General features: G+C 51.9%; 4 protein-coding genes across 4 annotated transcripts; 3 read left to right on the top strand and 1 right to left on the bottom strand.

Annotated features, from left to right (window-relative positions):
• Positions 1 to 86: 86 nt before the first annotated feature.
• COCSUDRAFT_63360 (hypothetical protein) lies at positions 87 to 401 on the bottom strand (the record flags this gene model as incomplete). The annotated part of the gene is made up of 2 exons (XM_005647454.1): positions 87 to 149; positions 249 to 401. 2 exons carry the CDS (start codon positions 399 to 401, stop codon positions 87 to 89), a joined length of 216 nt encoding a protein of 71 aa, XP_005647511.1.
• A 416-nt stretch (positions 402 to 817) lies between these two features.
• On the top strand, positions 818 to 5,271 carry COCSUDRAFT_63359 (hypothetical protein; the record flags this gene model as incomplete). The annotated part of the gene is made up of 10 exons (XM_005647453.1): positions 818 to 916; positions 1,899 to 2,142; positions 2,685 to 2,848; positions 3,012 to 3,275; positions 3,404 to 3,573; positions 3,729 to 3,953; positions 4,050 to 4,239; positions 4,397 to 4,578; positions 4,845 to 5,043; positions 5,251 to 5,271. 10 exons carry the CDS (start codon positions 818 to 820, stop codon positions 5,269 to 5,271), a joined length of 1,758 nt encoding a protein of 585 aa, XP_005647510.1.
• Positions 5,272 to 6,576: 1,305 nt separating this feature from the next.
• COCSUDRAFT_53472 (hypothetical protein) lies at positions 6,577 to 9,781 on the top strand. The gene is made up of 7 exons (XM_005647452.1): positions 6,577 to 6,763; positions 6,967 to 7,142; positions 7,441 to 7,547; positions 7,918 to 8,055; positions 8,273 to 8,355; positions 8,677 to 8,772; positions 9,279 to 9,781. The coding sequence occupies exons 1-7, from the start codon at positions 6,609 to 6,611 to the stop codon at positions 9,502 to 9,504; spliced, it is 981 nt and encodes a 326-aa protein (XP_005647509.1). The 5' UTR covers positions 6,577 to 6,608; the 3' UTR covers positions 9,505 to 9,781.
• A 4,469-nt stretch (positions 9,782 to 14,250) lies between these two features.
• On the top strand, positions 14,251 to 16,849 carry COCSUDRAFT_15802 (glycoside hydrolase; the record flags this gene model as incomplete). Its single annotated transcript, XM_005647451.1, has 5 exons — positions 14,251 to 14,361; positions 14,947 to 15,044; positions 15,430 to 15,592; positions 16,039 to 16,176; positions 16,697 to 16,849. Coding segments are annotated over 5 exons (663 nt in total), but the record flags the coding sequence as incomplete, so codon positions are not given.
• Between the last annotated feature and the right edge of the window lie 2,530 nt (positions 16,850 to 19,379).

Genomic DNA, 19,379 nt, shown 5'->3' with positions numbered 1-19,379 from the left:
TGGAGCAGGTGCAGTCACATACCTTGCATCCCAGTCATGACTAATCAGTAATGCCCTTGCGGCTCGTGCCAGCTGATCCTTCCCGTTTAGATCTCACATTCTTCACACTTCTTCACACGGCATTCTGGGCGGTCCCTCAGCACCGGCACCTGCAGATGACTCGGAACCCTGTCCGAGGCCGTGTCAGATGCGCACAGCTTCACAAAAAAACACAGCCGTTCATCCCTGAATTCGGACCCCTCACGCACCTCATCACTGGATGGCACGATCCAGGGCGTCTGGCTCTCCACATTCGCCTGATACAGCTGCCGGACCTTGTCAGGTTGCGCTCCCGGCTCCCAGTACTGCGTGAAAGTTCCCAGCCTCACCGGCTTTGGCATGACCGACCTTGCGAACGCCATGGTTTCTTGTTCCGCACCTTCTTCACTTTACATACATCTACATGTCACGGATCTGCCTCGACTTCCGCTGCCCATTTCGAGTCACCCGACCGAGTCACGTGGCACGTCATTCCCGCACGTGCGACCCATCTACAACCCAAACTACTAAATTACCTCCCACCTACTTAGTAGATCTCGATTTCCGCCCACGTCATCATCATCTACTAGCTAGTAGCTTATTATTATTATTATTATTATTACAGGTCGGCAAACCCAAAGCCAGAGGCCATAGGGCATACACGCAAGGCGTCTGCAGCCACATCTGCGGGGCCTTCATTAGTCTGCAGCTTAGCTCCAAGTGGGCAGAAATCGAGATCTACTAAGTAGGTGGGAGGTGATTTAATAGATTGGATTGTAGATGGGTTGCACGTGCGGGAATGACGTGCCACGTGACTCGGTCGGGTTACTCCATATGGGCAGCGGAAGACGAGGCAGATCCGGCCGGCCTGCGGCGCCTGCGGAACCGGCTCTCACACGTACACGACCACTGACTGCCACGTGCACGCAAATTGCAAGGCCAAAGCCTACACTCTACTCATATTGATCCAAATCAATTGATCTACTAATCCCAAAAATTCTTAGCCAGCTAAACAAGGTTGCGCCAGGTTGTGCCATTTTTGCCAGGATATCTCTTTTGATAGCCAAGGTCTCTCCTGTGCAGTAGATGGCAATCAGATCTCTCGGATTACAAATGCTTATAGCGTATTGCACTTATTGCCAATCCTGTCAATGTGGCTGATTACAAACGTAGAGCGCTCACCAGGCTGTAGGTGACTCCTTGCTCTCTTCTAATATCCTCAGAATCAGAGCTGAGTCTCCGTGAATGTCCGACAGGTGTCCGATAGTTGTTGTAGGGTACAACTTGTAGCCATCTGCTCTCCTTTTACGTTGCAGATTGCGCAGCAGATCTGCAATTCTGCAATTTAGGATTTCTTCAGATCGTTGTGATATTTTTATGTTTTTACATGTTTAGCTTGCCAAACAACATTTATTTGGCCAGTCCTAGGACAGGAAGGCCCGGGGCACTTGAGCAGGCCCAGGATCAGGATGCATTTATAGAAAACGTTCAGACAATGTTGTGAAATCCCCCATTGTGTTACCATATACACTGCAAGCAGCATTGTAAAAGATGTCGAGTCTTTTGAATCTTTGTTGCGTACTTGTCATCAGTTTCTTGTGCTTTTCCTTCAAGGTGTGCAGAGTTGCACCTTTCAGTGGTTATACTGGCACCCAGCAGCAAAGATTGAACAAATATGTGTTGCATTGTGCAGGATGGCGATTGTAGGTCGCTCATTCTTGTGACCTGAAGAGGTTCCGAGGTTCCAAGTCTCCCGGGGCAGAACTCCCAAATGACATCACGGGTGGCCCAGGTGACGACTCAGTGGGTTGGCTGCCTCCCTACTAGTTCTGTAACTGGCAGGTGGACCACACAGACTTTGATCTTGTCTGCTCACACAGGTAGTTCTCTTGAAGTGGGAGGAGACAGGAGAAGAGCACAAGCTGAAGTTGTATGACATTCAGCCTGACAGCAGTGGCAGACTGGCCTGGGCTGCTGTCGAGGAGGCTTTCGGTGCTGATCTGGTGGAAATCTCAGACGAGGGAACACCGGGGCTCCTTCAAGTAGGCGACAGGGCGGGACTCACCATAGACACTTTCCAGCCCGGGGACACCATCCTGGTCAACGTCAGCCGCAAAGCCCAAGGTATTGATGGTACACCGCATACAGCTTTGCTCAAAGTAAGTGCACTCCAGACCTCAGCAGCTTGTAGTGCGAGCAATCCGGGTCAATGCAAGTGCAGTGGATACCGCTGTTTCTGTCTCAACCATGCCACTTTGCCACTGTCGCATTGTGTGCTGGTTCCGCTGTGTTAAGTCTGCCGATTAGCTGGCGCTGCGGCATACTGTGGGGGCTTTAGTGCAGACTGGTGCTGCACAGCATATAATTAACGACAGAGAACGCAACTGGCAATAGGCTGGTGTGCCAAGTCAACTGTCACTAAGCATGCATTTTGCTCTGGCTTAGCCATGCAAGCGTGGATGCAGACTATCTGCAGCTCAACTCGGTCCTGGTATGCGGGTCTTGCTTCTGCAGCGTGACTCTTGCTTGAGTACTGCTTTGCACATTGATGAGTTGCACCACCAAGCTTGGTCAGTGCTGTGCAGTTCTGGGGTATCATTGTTTAGCAATGCGTGTGAATCAGGGGCACATGTCTGTGATCTGAGAGCAGTGATTGTACCGTGCAGCACAAACCGCTGCAGAAGTGGCGTCCGGTTACTTCGGTAAAAACAAGTATGGCGTGCTGGGGTTGGCGCCCTCCAGTGCAGCAAGTTTTGAGAACTACAATGAGCTCCAAAAGCTCCGCATCAACGCACCTTTCTTCCTCTCAGGCCGGCCTGCCAGTGCCAAGGTATCTACTCAGCACGATGTGCACCTACCAAATGTGATGTCCATGCAAGGTGTATGCTACATTGCCGCTAGCTTTGTGTCCTTTATGTATCCTGACCTGCATGGAAACTTAATTTGGAACATGTGAAAAACTTGCTCAATCTTTACTTCGGCAAAATGTGCAGGCGCCACCTCTGGCACTGGTCCACGAGGTCTTTGGGGAGTTCCTGACAGACGCTGACAGCATCCAGCCCTCTCCGGACACCTTTGACTTTGTGCTTGAGGCATGTGCCATGCTCGCCGACTTCTATGCAGATGAGAAGATCAGGCAGCAACTCTTCAACAGACTTCTGGGGAGGTTTCTGGGCAAGGACATCTACAGTGTCAGTCTCACCGAGGGCGTCAGTGCCACTGGTGGGAGCATCGTTGATAGTCTGGACAAGCCTGAGGTGCTGCCATTGGTAGTCATGAGTTTTCACTGACTGGTGATGCTCTTGGGGTTTCTTGCCCAGTCTGATGTTGGACAGCAGTGCTTCTACATGCAAGGCACATTGATTCGCGGCATGTTTGGATGCAGTTTGCCTCTCTTCATGTCGAGTACAAGGAGGACATGTCAACTGGGACTGCTTCTGATCCGTCGGCGGAGATCATGTCCTACCACTATTGTTTGCTCAACCGGATGGCACCAAAGTCCCGACTGGCATCATCCCCATGCTTTGGGGTGGTGGTCATTGGCTGCATGCTCTGGTGAGACCGCGCTAGCAGCTTGGAATGCACTCTGTGATTGCAGTTCAGAGAAGAGTGCATGTCACACCATCTAATCTAGCGGGATCTTGATTGTCAACTGTTCTACATCTTCTTGCTGATAGCCTTCACACCAGGTGAGAACTTTTGTTGTGCAGGATCTGTGGCCTGGCATTCGTTGGCAAGCTGGCGTTTCAGCCACTGACACCAATGTTCCCCATGTTGGACCTGCGGCCGGGCCAGCCTGCCTACATGGAGCAGTTGGCGCGGGCATTCGAGGCATTGAGGCATGGCGTCACTCGCTTGGGCAAGGAGTATGCAGCATCGCCGTTGGGTGTGCGACCGGCGCACTTTGTGCCGTACCCATTGACAAACTCTGCCAGGTAAGTGCCAGCATGCATAGTGTGCCAGGGTGTGCATGCAGAACTCTTGGGCACTCGCTTGTATTGCGATGGCATTAACCTGGGCACAACTTGCAGGTGGTTGGAGGTCCAGCATCTGGTGAACATTGACAGCCTGTTGTTCTTTGCCCGCGACGCCCAAACTGAGACGGCCAAAGTGATCAAGTATGTGACCAAGTACAGCACTGAGGTGCATCAGGCACTTTCAGATACCGGACTTGCGCCAGTGCTGTATGACACAGTGCAGCTGAAAGGAGGATTCATGCAGGTGAGCTGTGCCATAGCTTTCATGTATGAAATGTCATGTTTTTGTAGGGTGCAACTGTTCAACTTGCTGGCACAATGACACTGCATCACCAGGCACAGCATTGAAGCAACATTGACTTGTTGCCATAGCTGGTTTGCCCCACTAATGAACTGTGCAGGTCGAAATGGAGCTGCTCGCTGAGGAGGACGGATGGACCCGCCTAGACATGATGTCCGCGGAAGAGCTGTCTCGTGTGCAACCTGCAGTGTTGGCTGCACTGGATCGCGTGCATGCGCTTCGCCTGCCTGATGGTGGCTCGGTGGTGCTGGCAGATTGCCGCCCATGCAATGTGATGGTCAGGTGAGTGCAAGCGCATGACAACTGTGCAAGGCAAGCGTGCTTGCACGTCTTAGCATCCAGTTGCCTGCCTCCCACAAACACTTAGATCAGCGACAAGGAGTCACGACCAGCTTAGCCTTGTGAGGTCCTCCAGCAATGCATTGACAAAACCATGGTCGTGAAAGTTCATCAGATGTTTTCTGGTGCCTGCTCGCTTTGACGTTGCATCCGCTGTCTGGCTACCTTTGCCTTCAATATGCCTGATGTGCCCTTCTGTAAGCATGCAGGATTGTGGATGGCGGCCTCGTGGATGTGCGATTCATCGATTTTGACTGGGCTGGGCGAGCTGGAGTCGTTCGATACCCGTGCTTCATGAATCATCGGGATGTGCCATGGCCAGATGGTGTGAAGGAGTTTGAGCATGCGCTGCAGATACACGACACCCGCCTTCTCACCCGCCATCTGCCCAAAATGTCCACAGCAGCCGTGCACAAGCTGCCGGCCATGCAGCGTCCCAGGCACAGCTTGTGGCGCTGTGGCATACTCCGCTTCCCACATGCAGGGCTATCTGAAAGGCGGCAGCAACAAGTCCATGCATCAACTGCATGCTTGCTCAACACTAAAACTGGCCGTTCATGAAATGATAGAGAGTTGTGCCAGTGCGTGATTTCACGCCTGAATGTGGGGCTGCAGACTGACGGCTGGCTTTCATAGGCGCCTGCCGGCATGGCAACCTTGCATGATATGATAGGGGTAATATTGGGATGATCTCATGGAGGCATCAAATCAGGACTTTGTGAAATGCACAGGATCTGACAAGTCAGAGGGTATTGTGTGATATGATGAGGTCAAAACGTCTCTGTAATTTCAAGGCTCTGTGTCTTTTTCATGACATGATGGGCTTGATCTCGACAGTTCATTTGTCTACTGTAGTTTGGGGGCGTGGTCAAATGTCAACATTTGACTGAGGATGTCACATGTCAATCTAATTTTTGAGTTCGAAGATTGATACCAAAAATGGATTGTAACAACACTCACAATACATTACAGGGCGCTATATTGTTCTTCATTGAACTAGCTTGCACCACTGCCAGCTACATAGTAATCTTGTACTGCTGGCCTACAGAGTAGGCATTGTTGCCCTACACCCTCACATTCCCCCTATACTGCCGCAGTGACGGTCAGGCAGACAAAGCATTGTTCTCAATTTTAGGTTGCAGCAGTCCTGGGGCCGCTCTGTCATTTGGTTCAGATCAGATCTCTGCACCTGGGCTCTGACCTCCTTTTGCTGCTCGTTACTGACTGCCCCTGCCACCTGCAGCGGCCGCGGGCCAGCAACCTAAGCCCTCTCCGCAGTCTAGTCCAATCTGGTCCAGGTAAGATCCCAGCTCCTAGGCTCTGCTGCTGCTGCTTGTTTCACTGACCACCAATGCCGCCTTCAGCGGCCGCGGGGCCAGCAGCGGCTGGCTCTATTGGCAGCGAGCGGACGCGGCGGACCTTCACCAGCGTTCCCTTGCGGCCATCAGCGATATCGCTTTTGGTCTTGTGGTATTTTGTCTCAATCGCTGCCAAGGCAACAGGAAAGGGCTCCCCTGAAATGGGGGGGTCCCATGCTGCTCAGCTTCTCTCCAGTGGGTGCTGGTGGGATAAAAAGTGCCCTAAACGAATGCTTTGTCAGCCATGGTGCCTAAACATTGCGGCCCCAAGTGCTTGTGATCGTGTTGTACATGACCATCACATTCATACAATCACCGTGCATAAAAAAGTCTACATGGCCTAGCCACATCTACCTTCGCCAACCCGATGATCTGAGAAGAAAACGCGCATGCCTCGGTAGAAAGACGATTGCAAGGTTCGTTCTGATTAAATTTTTGTGCGATGCTTCTTCATGCAACAACGCAGATGCTGCGCCCCATTTCGCTGTTTGAAGACTTCTTGACACCACACATGCCACACAACTGAAATACGATATTGCCTGAGCAAGCGTACATCGTGATGATCGCAGGTCAAAGCAGCCAAGGAACGACTCAGTATGTGAACAGATCCGAAGCATGCTGATACCCCTCGGCAATTTTGTCTTCAGATCACCTTTCAGCAATTGGCTCTGGAACACCTCAGTGAGCCACTCATGGCGTGTCATCCGGCTGGCCGGGATGCTCGTCATAGCATTCATCCTGACCGCTCGATCGATCAGGCTCTACCTCAGGTCCTGCCACTTCACCTCTCTGGCTCGCCTTGCACAAAAGTTAGCACAGATGTGCTCCATGGGAGCCTCTTCGACATTGCTCCTGGCACTGAACGCACCTCAATGTCCTCATTGATGGATCCCTACACTTAGTCTAGGATTCCAGCCTGTGAACTCGCCTTTACATTACAAGAAATTATCTTGAAGATTGGCCATGCATGCAGGCTGACTCCAGGCAGTCTAGCGCTCTGTGGCGCGCTCCTCCTCGGAAGCAGTGTCTGGGGGCCGCTGCATGCCCTGGGGGCAGGCGGCCTGGTTTGGCTGACATACACTGGCTTCCAGCTGGCTAAACAGCCTGAGGAAAATGTGGGCCACCGTGCGGGGGCGCCTGGTTTCCTGGGTGAGTCATCTTTTGCATCTTCTAAATCATCCTGGGACAGAGTATATGGTGATTGGACTGCATGTAGGAAATGCTTGAGGTGTGGCATGGGCTGAAGTCCCCTGTGGTGCAGGCTGGTGAAAGTTTGCATTACAGGGAGGTGCAAGCGTGCCAAATCTCAAAAGAATTTCTAGTACGTCTTTGGCATACCAGTCAGCTTCTCTGAGAGCATCAATCTCAACTATTTCTATTGGGTGAATGACGAGAGGAGCAGTGTCAACCACATTTGTCGGGGGATGAGAGCATGCGCTGTGTCCAGGGACTCACTGTGAGAATACTCTGCCTGCGCTGGAGGACTTGATCAGGAGAGACAACGCTGGGGAGCTGCCCCCAGGAGCACTGTCATATGTGGAGTTTGACGTTCACGTGAGTCTGCTCCTTCCCCAATCCACCCCACGTTCCAGTCTCACCGCAGCTGCATATTATGAGTTTTGGACCTTGATAGAGTTATTGCACCAGAATTATGTAGAAGGGGGATGCGTCAGGATTCACTGACCAGTCTTCCATTGCAGCGTGTCAAGACGCCATACATACGCAGCCCTGACAATGCATTACCTTCGCATTCCTGCCTCCAACCTTGCTGGTGGGCAATATCAGGATTCCGGATACGAATGAGCTGTGAGCTGTGAGAGTACTGGGCTCCTTGTGCCAAACAAATTTTGGCGAGTTAGAGGGTTGACTGACGGGGCTGAGGATTATTCCCCCTGTTTTGACGGCTGCAAGGGGCAGTGTGCAGGAGACGAGGGACGGCGAGTTGGTAATTCTCCACGACCTGCAGTCGGTGCTGCGCGCGTCAGAAACACACGAAGTCAACGCGGAAGCTGCCGCGCAGCTGCGCTCGGCGATGCCTGATCTTGACCGGGCCCAGGTGAAGGTGCGCGGCAGCTTCTTCTCCTTTCTCAATGGTTGAACATACCGTAAGCCACTGTGCTAAAGTGGCTGCCAAATTCAAACTGCACTATCCTATACTTAATTTTGCTGGGCGAGAATGATGCACTGGCACTGTGCTCACGTGGTAGTGAGGCTGCATTTGCCTGCAGACTTGAAGCTGACTTGCCATCGACTCAAAACGCTACTTCATGGTGTGGCAGGATGTGGACTTTGCACAGCTGCAGCTGCTGCATGTCGGGGGGCGCGAAGGGCTGCGCATTCCCAGGCTGGCAGACTTTCTGGGGTGCGAAACGATTGTAACCCCTGCGACAGCCTTTGTTGCTGCAAACTTGCAAGTACAGCAAGTGTAGTCTGTGTAATGAAAATCTAGTCGGTGTAGTACTGTGAAAAGTGTAGTTAACAGCAGTAGGTTGTGATGTCCCTCTACATATTTGGGTGACATTCAAACAGCGTGAATGGCTCGTGTGGTGTTCTGTCTGTTCTGTCGACATGGCAAGCAAGGGGGCTGCAACCAGGCAGAAAGCGTTTCTCTGCTGGCAAGGGCATCACTTGAAATATACATGAATTGGCAGAATGACTGATGCTGCAAAGCTTTGTATCCCAGGAGCTGTCAGAGATTGGGCTTGAGGAGGACTGTGGCGGTCGAGGTCAAGTGCGTACACAGTGACGCAGGGCGGGCCAGCTTCATACAGCTCCTCAGGTGAGCCAGCACACCGTTTGTCAAAGCTGTCACTGCTAGATGGCCTTCAAAAGTCCAGAAGCACACAAGGCCATTGAGCTGACAGCCTCTCTCGATTGCGGTGAGGTGAAGCCATCATTTGCCTGATGGCTTCTGACAATCCAGAAGCAGCTAATGCCATCCAGTTGATGTACTTTCTCACAGCGCAAGGGTTACTTCAGCAGCGATGGCATTTGGGCTGGTCTCGCCTTGAGCATGCCGACGGCAGAAGTCAGAAGAGCTATTGTGTTATCAGTTGCACTCTCATGGTATAATATCGTGCTGGGTGAAGCTGGCTTCTGTTCAGCTGCACCCATGCAGGGTGTCAGGAACTGAATGATGTGGGCTCTGGTTTGCTTGCTTGTACTTGAACTTTGCGCAGTGCCAAGGTGGGCTCTGTAAACATATGCGAGATAAGCAAAAATAGCTGCGCAGTTCATTGTCTGCCGCTGTAATATCCCAGGCGTCGCTCCTGGTGTGTTGCACAGGGCATACAAGGAGCAGCACTGTGCAAAACTGGAGCAAGAGTGTCCAGGGGGTGATTATGCGCCGTTTGGGTGGCTGGCAGCTATTTCATTTCCCTTCCTGTGGGCGCCTAGCTTCGGGGAGTTTGGCACTGCCCAGTGGCGGCGGTGGGGAATCGAGTTCAAAAAGGCCGGAATCCCTGCAAGGAGCTGTGTTGTGCACCACATAGACCTGGTATCTGGAGCTTGATGCGGTGATTGAAGGGATCAGAGTCACACGAGAGAACAAGGCCTTCAAAACATATTTGCATTTGGGGCCGCTAGTTCAGAGAGGCCGGAATTCCTGCCAGGAGCTGTGTTGTTTTCTACATTGACCTGATATCTGGGGCTTGCTGATTTATTTGCAGGGATCAAAGACACAGCTTCTGTCTTTCACAGACCAAAGGGCTCGGTGTGACTTTTGCATGTTTCTGTGCAATCTGTCTGTATCAAGGCAGCTGGGTGCGTTTGAAGATTTTGCTCACGTCCTCCTGGGATTTCTACTTTGAATTAAGGTAGAATTTCTCAAAGTCATTAAATGGTGTAGCACAATCTTCAGTAGAGATGTGTGTGTTATCCTTGAAGGGTGCGGGCTGAGAGCTTTTGATCCGCTCGCCTCCTCGGACTGTTCTTGTGTCAGCCCGTTCGTGACTCGACGTATGGGCGATTGATATGATCATGTAGGAGTCCCCAGGCTGGTCAGCAGACATTGCAAGACATAGTCATATCATTAATTCTCAAATCGCATGGTGCATTTTGACCCCACTGGCCCTCAAACCCGAGCAGACCGCCACGATCTCAACCTTGGACTCTGCATCTAAACCGGATCCGCTCCGCATGTGCTTGTTAGAAATACCATTTAAAGGTCCACTTCTTGTCTGAGTGCCCTAGGATCGCAATTTGCAAGTAGCTAGTGCAGCGCGAGCCGCCTTCTGATTGTGCCGACTTTTTCTGGGACGGGTGTACGCCGACAGCCTCGGCACCGATCCTTGGACGGTGGATTGACTGCAATTGTATTCCCTGGCATATTGACTGATGCACTGCAATCGGTAGAAGATCTCAGGCGTCTTGCTTCGGGTTGCGTTAGAGATTGATCGAGCCTGATCGGCTCACGCGGGACAGATACAGACGAGGTCGGGCGGCATGAGGCTTGCAAAGTCTTGTGCGCTGGCCTGGACAGGCCTGCTTGTAATCGGGCTTGCCTGCGGCCAGATCGACTCACAGCTTGGAGCTCTGCTTAGCACAGGCGCGTTGCCCTTCCATGCAGGATCTCTTGGCCCAAAGTAGTTCGCTTGTCTGCCCGTCTTACTTCTTTGGTGGCGCTGTATGTCGGATTTGCGTCCGAGACTTTCTGCTGGTCGTACCTATTCTTGTTGTCACACGTGAAAAATATAGGAGAGGTCGATCATCGTTGAACGCACCGAGATCTCTGGTGTATTCGAGAGAAAGGGCTGATCCCTCAGCCCTGGTTTCACAGATCTTGACTGCACCTCTGAACTGCCTTGTTCGAGGCCCCATTTCTTGTGGGCTGGTAGACACCTTCAAAGGGACCTGCTGTCGCCAGTGGGAGCATAATTACTCAGACTACACAGCCACCCAGGAACAAGCAGCCTTGAAAGGGCCTGAGGTTTACTAATCTTGGAAGCAGCCCTGGAGAGCACATACTTGTTAGGGCAATCGTGCGAGCACATTGAAGGTTACGGGGTACGGTACATACAGGATCCAGCTGAAAAACAGACAGCTGCGTGCCCACTGTGTGGCAAATCAGACAGCAGCAAGCATGGGCTTTTGCTAGGGCCAGTGCTGCCTGCTGCAGTGCACCCTGAGGGCTCGCTGCAGGTTTGCTTTGCTGCCAGCAGTGTGATGATAGATCGGCAAGCATCAGCACCCACTTATCTGTCAGGGCTGAACTGCACCGGCAGTCTGCTGTCAGAGCTTGCAGGATTTTGGCTCTGGTGTCTGCGCTGTGCAAAGGGCAGAAAGGGCCACTCCAAAGCAGCAGCACTGGAGGCCTCCTGTATGGCACAGGTTCAATCTTGGGGGAAAAACAAAAACAAAAACAAAAAGGAAAAGGAAAAGAAACAAAGCCACTTCTGCAATTTTTACGGACCTTTTCTGGCGCTGGCTGGTGGGGATCGGTGTAACGGCACCGTGCCCATGGTCTATCGGGTCTTGCTTGGATTTGGCGAGTCCATCAAGGCATAGCGTTTGTGGCAGCCTTGTCCTGTAGCCTGTCTGCTGACACACCTTGCCTCTGGCGGGGACAGCATTTACTAATATAAGTCATATTTACTTCGCAGGGGTCTCGCCAGCGGCACTCCCGCTGCCGCCGCAGCCGGTGCAGCCGCCGCAGCCGGTGCCGGAGTCCCCCAAACCACCGGTCCCCTCGGCTGCGCCACAGCTGGTCCCCCCTCACCCCTCCCCGCCGCCACCGCCCATATCCCCTTCCCCACCGCCACCGCCCATTTCCCCCTCGCCACCGCTGTTTTCCCCTGGCCCCAAGCAGCCGCCTGTTATTCCCCCGGCCGAGCTCGCAACCGAGCCGGCCCGCCCTACGGCGTTGTCAACACCGATTCCCCCGGCAAAATTGCCAGCCCCCCCGTCGCCACCACCGCGGGTCCCCCCGCCGCCCCCCGTGCCGGCGTCCCCCACCAAAAGCCCTCCCCCGCCCCCGGTAGGGCGCTGGAATCAAAATTCCAGTACTCCAGGGGTCTTCAAAGTTCAAATTTTGCTGTCAAAGAGCAGCTGCGTATTTGGGAAGCTCACAGGCACAACTGCCATTGCATGCATGCCCTGCTAGATGCCCAGGAATTGATGAATTAACTGCCTGAGACTTGATTGCGGCCTCCTGCTGCAGCGGTGAACAGGAAGCAGTGGTAGACATGGAGCAGTGGCAATCCGTTGCTGCGGATTTTGTGTTGTATAACACTCAGCTCTGTGCTGCGAGCAGGTGCCTGTGATATTGCCGTCACCACCCCCTGTAATTCTTTTGCCGCCCCCCAAGTCGCCATCCCCACCCCCGGTTATTCCATCGCCACCCCCCAAATCGCCTTCGCCACCCCCGGTCATCCCATCGCCGCCCCCGGTGCCGCCTCCGGTTTATTCGCCACCCCCGGTTATCCCCCCGCCGCCCCCGGTAGTTTTCTCGCCGCCCCCGGTGGTTTTCTCGCCACCCCCGGCCGCGCCAAAATCGCCGCCGCCGTCTCCGGTGCCGGTGGGAGGCCCGCCGCCAGCTGTCACCCAGCAATCCACCCCTGCAGAGGTATGTGCCCACAGTGTATTTTTCAATTTCGAGTCTCCTACCTGACTATACCCCTGACCACCAATTTGAATGTTTGTCTCCTTGAATTTGCCTAAGCTTTGCTGCAACCCAAGATGCCCTTGCAATGCGATACATTCCCTCATGCCTAAATGCGAGGCGGCATGTGCAATGTGACATCACAGCTTTTCCCAGGCCTGCCCTGAATCACTTTGACCAATCCCTTGGGAGGCGCCTGGGGGCTGTCAAACCCTGGTGCAGACATGCAAGGAAGGCATCTGACATCACCTGCTGCTGCCTGCAGGACTCGTCGATTCCCAGATCGGCGTTGTCGAGTGGGGGCATTGCTGGCGGCTTCATCCGAACCCAGGGGGCCACCTTTGTGGACGAGGACTGCAACGAGTTCCTGGGCTTTGGCTGGAATAGGTGAAGCTCCCTTTATTCACAAGCTTGATGGTGTCAATTACACATGCACATCCAGGCTGCAAAAAACTTCCAATGAGCACACCATGATTTTCCCATTGCATGCCATGCCCGTCATGGGCAAATAAGCATCACTCCTCTTTTGTTTTCGGAGAAGATACCTCACCAGAGACCGTGTCTTGCCTTATGGCAGGATGAGTGTGTATTAAAATTTATGCTTCTCGGAGAACTTCCTGGCAGTGTTCCTCTTCAGCACCAAAGAGCGATCTCCAGAAGTATTTTTCTTGACCCTCCGCAGGGAATCAAAGTGGTGTGTGCAGGGACGTAGGCAGTCATTTCTAGGTGGTAGGAACAGATTGCAATCAATAGAAAGCACCAAATAAACAGACTTGTACTAGGTCATCACTATGACTTAGCAATGGCTGTGTACGCGCGCAGCTGGCGGTTGATAGAGGCGGCACAGGCCGTCAGCAACGCGCTGCCTCAGGACAAGAGCGTTCTGAATGGCCAGAACGAGGCCCAGTATTTGGCGCAGCAGGCGAAAAGCTTTGGCTTCAACCTCATGCGCCTGTTTGGGCTGGCCGACGTCAACTACAACGAGGGGTCGCCCCTGCAGACCTCCCCAGGTGAGTCACCCGGCACCTCGCACCTAATAAGGATACAGCGCTGAATCACCTCTCAGATTCGTGAGTGCGCTTCCCTGTAGATATTTCCTGGTGAGTCGCTCGGCGCTTGACTAGGCACTGAGCTCAGCGGCTGCACAGGCAACGGGCACGCCAGTCATTGCCCCAAAAAATTACCAAAGTGAATTGCTGGGGTGAGAGCTGTCCCAAGGTTGCCTCAATTCTCCACCGATCAGCCTCACAGTCTCAGTAGGACCCAGCTCAGTTGCTTCTTAGCCCCTCAAGTCTTTCACAGCAGAAAACACATGCCAGGTGCTGCGTTGTATGTGCAACTGCACGTTAGCGTAGACAACCTGAAGCAAGCATGAGTGTTGCAGATGGTGTATTATTAGGCTAGGCTGATAATACACATTTATCACACTTATTATAAGGCTAGGTGGCCCCGGCTGGCGGGGGGCGGTACAAATACTGAGCACCGTGCCCACGGTTGATTGGGTCTTTCTTGGATCTGGCGAGTCCAACAAGGGGTAGGATTGTGGCAGCCTTTAACTGCAGCTTGTCTGCAGGACGTACCTTGCCTCTTGGCAAGAAAAGCGTGCAATAATTATAATAATAAAGGCTAGGCTGATCAGGTTGCTCGCCGTGTGCAGGCCAGTACAACGAGGAGGTTTGGAAGGCGATCGATTACATCCTGGACCAGATGAGCCAAAATGGTATCAGGGTCATCGTGGCTCTCATCGACTACTGGAAGAAGACCGACGGTGTTGAGCAGGTCTGCCTCCCTTTCGCTCTTGCAATCTGCACACTGCTATCCTTCTGTGGCAATTTCAACGTTACCGGCGCATGTGGCCTCTCCCAATCTTGCCAGCATTGGGAGCACGTTGGCACAAGTTGAAGCGCGCGCGTGACATATAGCTGTAGCTGCGGCGACCCCTTGGATTGGGCAGTGCAGCCTCACAGCTGTAGCAGAGCTGAATCCCATGCTCTGATGAAATTGCTGTAATTATGCGTCTTAGACAGGGACGCACATTGGGCAATATATGATGGAGATAATTATTATTATAATTATTATTATAATTATTATTGTTATTATTATTATTATTATTGTTATTATTATTATTATTATTATTATTATTATTATTATTATTATTATTATTATTATTATTATTATTATTATTATTATTATTATTATTACACGCCTATCCAAGCCACAGTTGGCTTAGGTGCGTCGCAGCAGCGTTTCTATGACAGCCAGGAATCGGAGGTTTGGAAAAATGTATAGGATGATGATGCTTATTGCCAATGGCAAACATTGCAGAGCTGAGGCGCTGTGTGGGGGTGGTTACAGTATGCGGACTGGTGTGCGGGGGGTGACAAGGACTCCTTCTACACCAACTCCTACTGCCAGCAGATCTACCAGAACCACATCAAAACCTTCGTCAACAGGTTTGTGAACTTTTTTCCTGCACGCACCCCTGGTTCAGTAATGCTTTGCACCCTCGTGCGAACCGCAACCAATGCTGCATTTCCAATTGGGGCTCCTTCTTGCTGTAAACGACAATTCAAACTTGCCCAAATGAGAACGCGCAAGCCTATAAGATGCACGAGCACCTCCATGTGGGCATGGATTCATCGCTGTCTATGTGAATGTCTGCGTAAGGATGCTTACAGACTGCACTTATCCTGAGCATGAAAGCATCCATGCTGAGCGGCATCATTCAAACAGCGGCCTGGCTCACTATGTTACTTGATATGTTACACAATGCCCCATATTTTCGTCAGGCTGCAGCTCCACAGGCACTGTTGGCAAGCTTTTCCTCTTGCCCGTGAGCAGGAGAAACACATACAACGGGCGGCTGTACAAGGAGGATCCCACGATCTTCGCGTGGGACATCCTGAACGAGCCCCGGCAGACGGCAGGCGACTACTCGACTGTGCAGAAGTGGATCGACATGATGGCTTCCTTCGTCAAGTCTGTCGACCCAAATCACATGGTGCGCAGTTGATTCTCATCTAGTCATCAGTATTTCAGTATTCAGGTCTCAAGCGGCCAGTGATGGCCGGAAGCATGGAGATTTTGCTTCAAATGCTGAGCACTGTATGCTCTGATCGTGCCAGCGGAGTACAACAATCATGACATCAAAGAACTTTTAATCCCCTGGCTGCACAAGGAGCTGAAATTTAGCTTCCCAAGTTTTCAGGAATATCCATCTCAGGCAAATGAATCTGCCAGCGCTCATGGGTCAGGAGTGATGAAATATCGGCATGGCCACAGCTTGCACTGGGTGTATTCCACATGAGCCGGAAGCAAGCCTTCACACAGGAAATCGTCAATAGAGACTTTCAAATGGAAGCTCAGTAGATCCCTCAAAATCCTTCCGAGATTGACACTCCATTCTTGGTCAGAGGATCAGGAGAAATTGCACTGGCTGCTGCGCAGGTGACAGTGGGCGAGGAGGGATTCTTTGGTCCCAACGATCCGCATGTGAACTGCAACCCATCCTACCCAGATTCTTGGCCGAGCTACGAGGGGCAGGACTTCACCAACAACCACCGCTCCAAGGACATCGACTTCACAGTGCGTAGCTATTGAATCTCAAATTCAAAATGTAGAATTGTCCTTACTTCTTTTGGAACATTTCTGTTCCTGGACATCCCTTCCTCCTTTAGTCCATTAAAAAATTTGCCCCATAGAAAGGATCTAGCGATTTTTGACAAGCTGCAGGCAAAGGCTGTCACAATCCTGCCCCTTGTTGGACTCGTCAGATCCAAGCAAGACCCAATCAACCGTGGGCACGGTGCTCAGTACTTTTGTACTCAGTACCCCCTGCCAGCCGAGGCTATGCCGGTTTATGCAATAGGGCATACCTTGCCTTTTGGCGGGAATAGCGTGTAATGATGATAAAAATAATAATCGGTGTACAAAAGATCTCAGCTGCGCAGACATGACTGAGAGATGCTACTGCTCCCTGTAGTTGGATGAGACCGAATCACAGCTGGCCTTGCCTGTTCAGGCTGTGCATGCATGCAACTCATAAACTCTGATTCTGCCTGTCTTGGATTATTTAAAAATATAAATTCTAATTGCCTGGTGCCAGGCGGTGCACGCGTGGCCTGACAACTGGAAAGTGTATAGTCCGTCGTTCATGACGCAGTGGGTCAATTGCCACATTGAAGCATCCGCCAGCCTCGGCAAACCCATGCTTCTCGAAGAGGTCTGCCCTTTTTCCTTCTGCTGTTTAAGCTCCTAGCTCCTAGCGCGGTCGATGGCACTTGTGACACTGCCAATGGAGCCTCTTGACTCCCTCAGCGTGTGTGTTTCAATTCTCAAGTTTGTCGGTATCTTTGCTTGTCGGCAACATTTGGCACGCAAGATTCTCTGGGTGGGGATCTCCACTGACGCCACTGACAAGCAAAAAAGAGTAAAACCTAATTGCGCTAAAGTTGGTTGTTTTGGCTCCTCCGATGAGAAACCTGCGTCTTGGCTGCAGCCCTATACTCGAGTGTTGTGGTGCAACAAACGCCCCTGGTGACTCATTCCTGATGACTAAGCATTCATACAATATGCTGACCAGTCATGTGCAGTTTGGCAAGGTGGTGACGTCTGACGGCAGCTACCAGCGCATCAACGAGCGCAACCCCTACTACCAGGCAGCCCTAGACGCCGTCAAGGCCAGTATCTCAGCCGGCAAGGTGTGATTTGATTATCATCTTGCAATTGGTATATCTATCCTTGTTGAAAAGTGATTTGACGCAGACAAGGGAAGGCAGTGTGAGGGTAGATGAAGCAGAAAGGGTTGCCTAGCAATATAACTGCATTGCGCAAACTCAAGACGCTTCCGAGATATTTGCGCTCAGACATGGTTTGCTCGTGATGAATCTCCGCTTTTTTGGTGGCGAGATTGATTGGCTATCGGCCCTACACAGTTCGGCGCCATCAGCTAACCAAGCTCTCAGCCCCTGTCACCACTGCACTGCCAGATTGGCAAGTGTTGCATGATCGCTCAGCGCTAGTCACCTCTACATAATTTTTCGTGGCATTTAGTCATAGATTCGCTGCACCACGCGGCAAAGGGAGCCCTGTTCTGGAAGGTCAATCCTGAACGAGGACAGTGCCTGTCTAGGCAGTATGACATAATTGCTCAGTACAAAATTACTCATGCAAATTGTACAGGCGGCCAAGGGGCACTGTTCTGGAAGTCAGCCCTTGCACCAGTGCAGGGCTGTCTCTCATTATGTCACAACGTCAAAATCGCTCACCAGCAATCACTCATGCATGTGTCATGACATGCGGCGAAGGGGGCGCTGTTCTGGGAGTGGACTGTGCGCAAGTGCAGTCCTGATGCGTTGGTGGCATAATCGCTTACTAACAATCAGTCATGCATGTGTCACGACAGGCGGGTAAGGGGGCGCTGTTCTGGGAGTGGACTGTGCGCAAGCAGGGGGAGGGAATCGATGTGTCACTGCCCAACGGACTGCACCCCTACGGCGTCTCTCTGTGGGACGAGACATTCACGTGCGCTGCCCACCCATGTATTGCTTCAGGCTGCTGTCTTACACCCCGCTGGGGATAAAGTGCGGGGGGGTATGCGCTAGGTTCAGAGCTTGAGGGGTTCTTGAAGGGGTCTGTGAAAGGGATCCCCTAGGAAGTGGATGTGGCAGCTGCATTGGTGGCTTGCACGGCTCTTTTGGAAGGCAGATCACACATTGGAACCTGAAGGATGATCCGCAGGAGCAGGCTTAGCATTGGATTGCATTTGCTGCATGCGTGATGTGAGAACATCTGTAGGCTGAGTGCACAGGGAACATTTTTGGCCGGCAAGAAAAAAATGCTAGAACACACCCATTGCTGAATACTCTCATAGTATGCATGTGGGACGCACCAGGAAATAAGACATATGAACAACCATTGCCTTGAGACAATACTGTGTTTGGAGACATGATGTCTGGCAATGCAGGGGCCCTGTGAAGGACATGGCGGGTTTCATTTCTGAGAACACCGGCAAAAAAGTCGACGCCTGCAGCAGCCAGGCCGGCGCAGTCACCGCCTTTGGCTGAAACAGCCGAATCGGCTATAATAGCCGTACTGCTGCAGTAGCAGCCACAAGCAAGCACTCCTGCAACCTATCCAGAGAGAGAGATAATTTGCCAAAGCCACCCCTACTGCTGCAATTACAGGCCAAGCACAACCGCCCCTGGGACCTACCCAGAAAGATATTTTGCCACAGCCAAAGCCGCAGCCGAAGCACAGCTGAGACTTGTACTAAAGATATGAAGGCTTCTATCAGTCACTGCATGCCAAAGCACACAGCAAGGGCAAACGGGGTATGGGTTTGAATTCGTAAAGAGAAGCTGCACATAGCTGTGGTTAATTTTACCGCTGGCTTGGAAAATTCACAAGATTCCATGCGCAGGCAACCGGGTGTGAGTAGTCATAAGAACAATTTGAAGAGGCCGGGCCGGTGTAATTTTCAGGCCCATGGAATGTATGTACAGTTATTGATATCATATATTTCTAGCTCTGCAGCTTTCAGTCCCATACTCAGTGGAAGGTAGACCTGGTAGTACAGGTGTATATGAGGCAGAGAGCTCAGCATTTTGCTGAGGGTGAGAGATGTTCTGAGCATTTCTGGCAGCTAGCACCCCCTAAGATATCAATATTGTTGTAGCATGCATCTGACGATCTTTTAAAAGGACTCTGGACTGCTGCATGTCAAGCGCAGAAAACTGCGCTGTCTACCATATGCAAAAAAGGCATGCATGCAAAGTGTCCTATATTAG

The sequence above is a fragment of the Coccomyxa subellipsoidea genome (genome assembly GCF_000258705.1).
Source record: "Coccomyxa subellipsoidea C-169, whole genome shotgun sequence".
NCBI lineage: Eukaryota > Viridiplantae > Chlorophyta > Trebouxiophyceae > Coccomyxaceae > Coccomyxa > Coccomyxa subellipsoidea.
Note: the sequence above shows the minus strand (reverse complement) of the source record. Positions and strands in the feature narration are given on the sequence as shown.

Bases quoted from the DNA above. Each gene is read 5' to 3' on its own strand.
- COCSUDRAFT_53472 (XM_005647452.1), top strand. From the start codon at position 6,609: ATGCTGATACCCCTCGGCAATTTTGTCTTCAGATCACCTTTCAGCAAT. The intron at 7,143-7,440 runs GTGAGTCATCTT...CGCTGTGTCCAG, and splicing joins GGGGGCGCCTGGTTTCCTGG to GGACTCACTGTGAGAATACT. The intron at 8,773-9,278 runs GTGAGCCAGCAC...TGTGTTGCACAG, and splicing joins AGCTTCATACAGCTCCTCAG to GGCATACAAGGAGCAGCACT.